Source organism: Henckelia pumila, chromosome 3 (genome assembly GCF_033568475.1).
Source record: "Henckelia pumila isolate YLH828 chromosome 3, ASM3356847v2, whole genome shotgun sequence".
NCBI classification, from domain to species: domain Eukaryota; kingdom Viridiplantae; phylum Streptophyta; class Magnoliopsida; order Lamiales; family Gesneriaceae; genus Henckelia; species Henckelia pumila.
In genome coordinates, this window is record NC_133122.1 from 94357816 (window position 1) to 94360481 (window position 2666).

The 2666-nt window shown below is 40.1% G+C and overlaps 1 protein-coding gene across 1 annotated transcript; it reads left to right on the forward strand.

The window, feature by feature from the left end:
- The first annotated feature begins 1019 nt into the window (after positions 1-1019).
- On the forward strand, positions 1020-1460 carry LOC140889235 (uncharacterized). The gene is made up of 2 exons (XM_073296946.1): positions 1020-1109; positions 1197-1460. Exons 1-2 carry the CDS (start codon positions 1020-1022, stop codon positions 1458-1460), a joined length of 354 nt encoding a protein of 117 aa, XP_073153047.1.
- Positions 1461-2666: the final 1206 nt, after the last annotated feature.

Genomic DNA, 2666 nt, shown 5'->3' on the forward strand with positions numbered 1-2666 from the left:
ATTTCTAGTCTGTTTAACCATATGTTGACTGATATTTTTAAAGCTATCTTTAATCAATCCTCTTTCAATTTGTGATTAATCAACACACATGTAAACAGATTATCAGGCTATTCACACGAAATATTAAACAACATCAATCAATAACTGAAAATATCCAAAATCTCAAACATGAAACCAAGTCTCAAACATAAATTAGTTTCGACCCAACCTCGTGGTCTTGGTTGAAGAAAAATTAATCAATAATTGAAAATATAATTCAAACAAAAGTTTTAATCATAAAAGTAAAAGAGAGAAAAATAAAAACGCTGAAAAAGATGGAGCAGATCTCCGCCTCTTCAAGCCCTTGCCACCTCCTCCTACTTTGCACGTGAATCCACCTCTAGCGGTCTTAAAACCTTATTTTATATGTCTTTTAAAAAACGTAAAATAAAGCCCGAAAAGTAGAGAATTTAATATTTCAAAAAAAAAATTTAAAAACAAATTTTGGGCAGCAGCGCGTGCGCACTGAAAACTAGCGCCTAGGCGCTGCAATTATTTTCCCATAGAACGCTCGAGCGGCAGAAAATCGTGCTCATGCACGCCCTCTTCTGCCCATAATTTTTTTTTCGTGTAGCAGTGCCTATGCGCTACATTTTTCTTCTTAACGCGCATTTTTCTTGAAAAAATCATATCTCAAGTTCTAGCCGTCAGATCGATATAAAATTTGGACAGAAGCTTCAAATATCTTGAACTTTATTTTGAATGGTAGAGATCAGATTTTGATGTCTCTATAATCAAAAATAATTTATTGACCATTGTTGCTCCTTCATTCATTATTGCGGCTCTTCTCTTGCTCCAAATTCTTGATTTCTTCAATATTTCCTTCAAATAAAACCCGGAGAGTGAAATGCACACGCATGAAATAAATTATAAATAAAATATGTAAAAACACACATGAAACCATATGAATGCATGCCAAATAAACCTACAAATAACACAAAATAATGCACACAAAATTCACTTATCAGCAGCGACGATGGATGGATCTGTTGAAGGACTATGATTGTGAAATCAAGTACCATCCTGGATCTTCGAATCCAGTTTATGATTCGCTTAGTCACAAAGTTTACGTGAGTTCCCTTCACACCAGCTCAGATTCACGAGTCGTGGAGGAATGTTGTTCCTTAGAGTTTGCTTTTCAACACAAGATGTAACAGCTGAACGTTCGCGTTCCTTCAGTGCTTTCCGAGCCAGCCTTGTATACTCGTATTAGAGAGGCGCATGTTGCTTATCCGAAGACACAGAAGCTAGCCCGATTGGATCAAGAGGGGAACACTTTTGGTTTTCATTTCCACGCTGATGGTCTATTGTGTCTTTCCGGTCGTGTGGTAGTTCTTGATGATGCCACACTAAGAGAGGATATTTTGTCGCAAGCTCATCGTATTAAGTTCTCTGTTCATCCAGGCAGCATGAAAATGTAAAATGATCTACGTACGATATTTTGGTGGAAAGGAATGAAGCGCATAGTGTATCAGTTTGTCTCTCGATTCCTTGTGTGTCGACAGGTCAAGGCAAAATTCCGATGACCTTTTGGATTGCTCCATAGCTTAGAGATTCTTGAGTGAAATTGGGAGCATGTGACGATGGACTTTCACCCACTTGCCCGTGTCTTCCAGGAATTGTGATGCAATATGGGTTGTTGTGGATTGATTGTCAAAGTCCGTGCATTTTCTACCGTATAACTGGACTTTACTTTCAATCGAAAGTCACGTCTATATGTGCAGGAAGTTGTTCGTCTGCATGGGATTTCACTGAGCATTGTGAGTGATAGAGACCCGAGGCTTACCTTTAGGTTTTGGGGTATCTTCCAGCGTGCTCTTGGTACTACATTGAGTCTAAGTACATCCTATCATCCGAAGACTGACGGATAGAGTGAGAGGACTATCCGTACACTCGAGGATATGCTTCGAGCGAGAGTGATGGATTTTGGTCCAGCGTGGCTTGACCATTTGGCGTTGTTGGAGTTTTCTTATAATAACAGCTACCATCGCAGTATTGGCATGACACCATTTGAGGCTTTGTATGGACGTCGTTGTTGTATACCTTTGTTTTAGGATGGGGTCGGCGAGCATCAATTTTAGGGTCCGTACGGGATTCCCTATGCCCCTCCTATTTGGTGTAATTGTAGTTAGTTTCTTACATAGGAAGTGCTACTCAAACTGAGCTAAACCCGGGACAGGATACTGACTAGCTCGTCATGCTCAACAAACTCAAAAACAGTCGTAAAGCCAATTGATTTAGGGCAAAAAGCCACCTTGGCCGACGTGGGTGGTGAAAAAGACCCCCAAAATAAGTGTGACTCTTATAATAAAAAAAAATTTCCTTAAGCGAGTTCAAGGAAGTGACGTGAAGGTAGCCTTACTTAGGTAAGGAGCTGACGAGATAAACGTGTCTCCACGTCTTTTGGTAGTGGGGGATCACTCTGGGCTAAGATAGTCTCTTAAGTGCGCAGTTGATTCAGAAGATGACTGATGAAGTGTAGTTGATTGGACAGGAGATTAAGGTTGCCCAGGATCTACAGGTGAGTTACGCTAATACACATCGCAGACCATTGCATTTTGAGGTAGGAAAACATGTGTTTTGCAAGTTTCAGCTTTCCAGAAGGTGATGAGATTCGGCCTCAAGTG

Bases quoted from the DNA above. Each gene is read 5' to 3' on its own strand.
- LOC140889235 (XM_073296946.1), top strand. From the start codon at position 1,020: ATGGATCTGTTGAAGGACTATGATTGTGAAATCAAGTACCATCCTGGA. The intron at 1,110-1,196 runs GTGAGTTCCCTT...AAGATGTAACAG, and splicing joins CGCTTAGTCACAAAGTTTAC to CTGAACGTTCGCGTTCCTTC.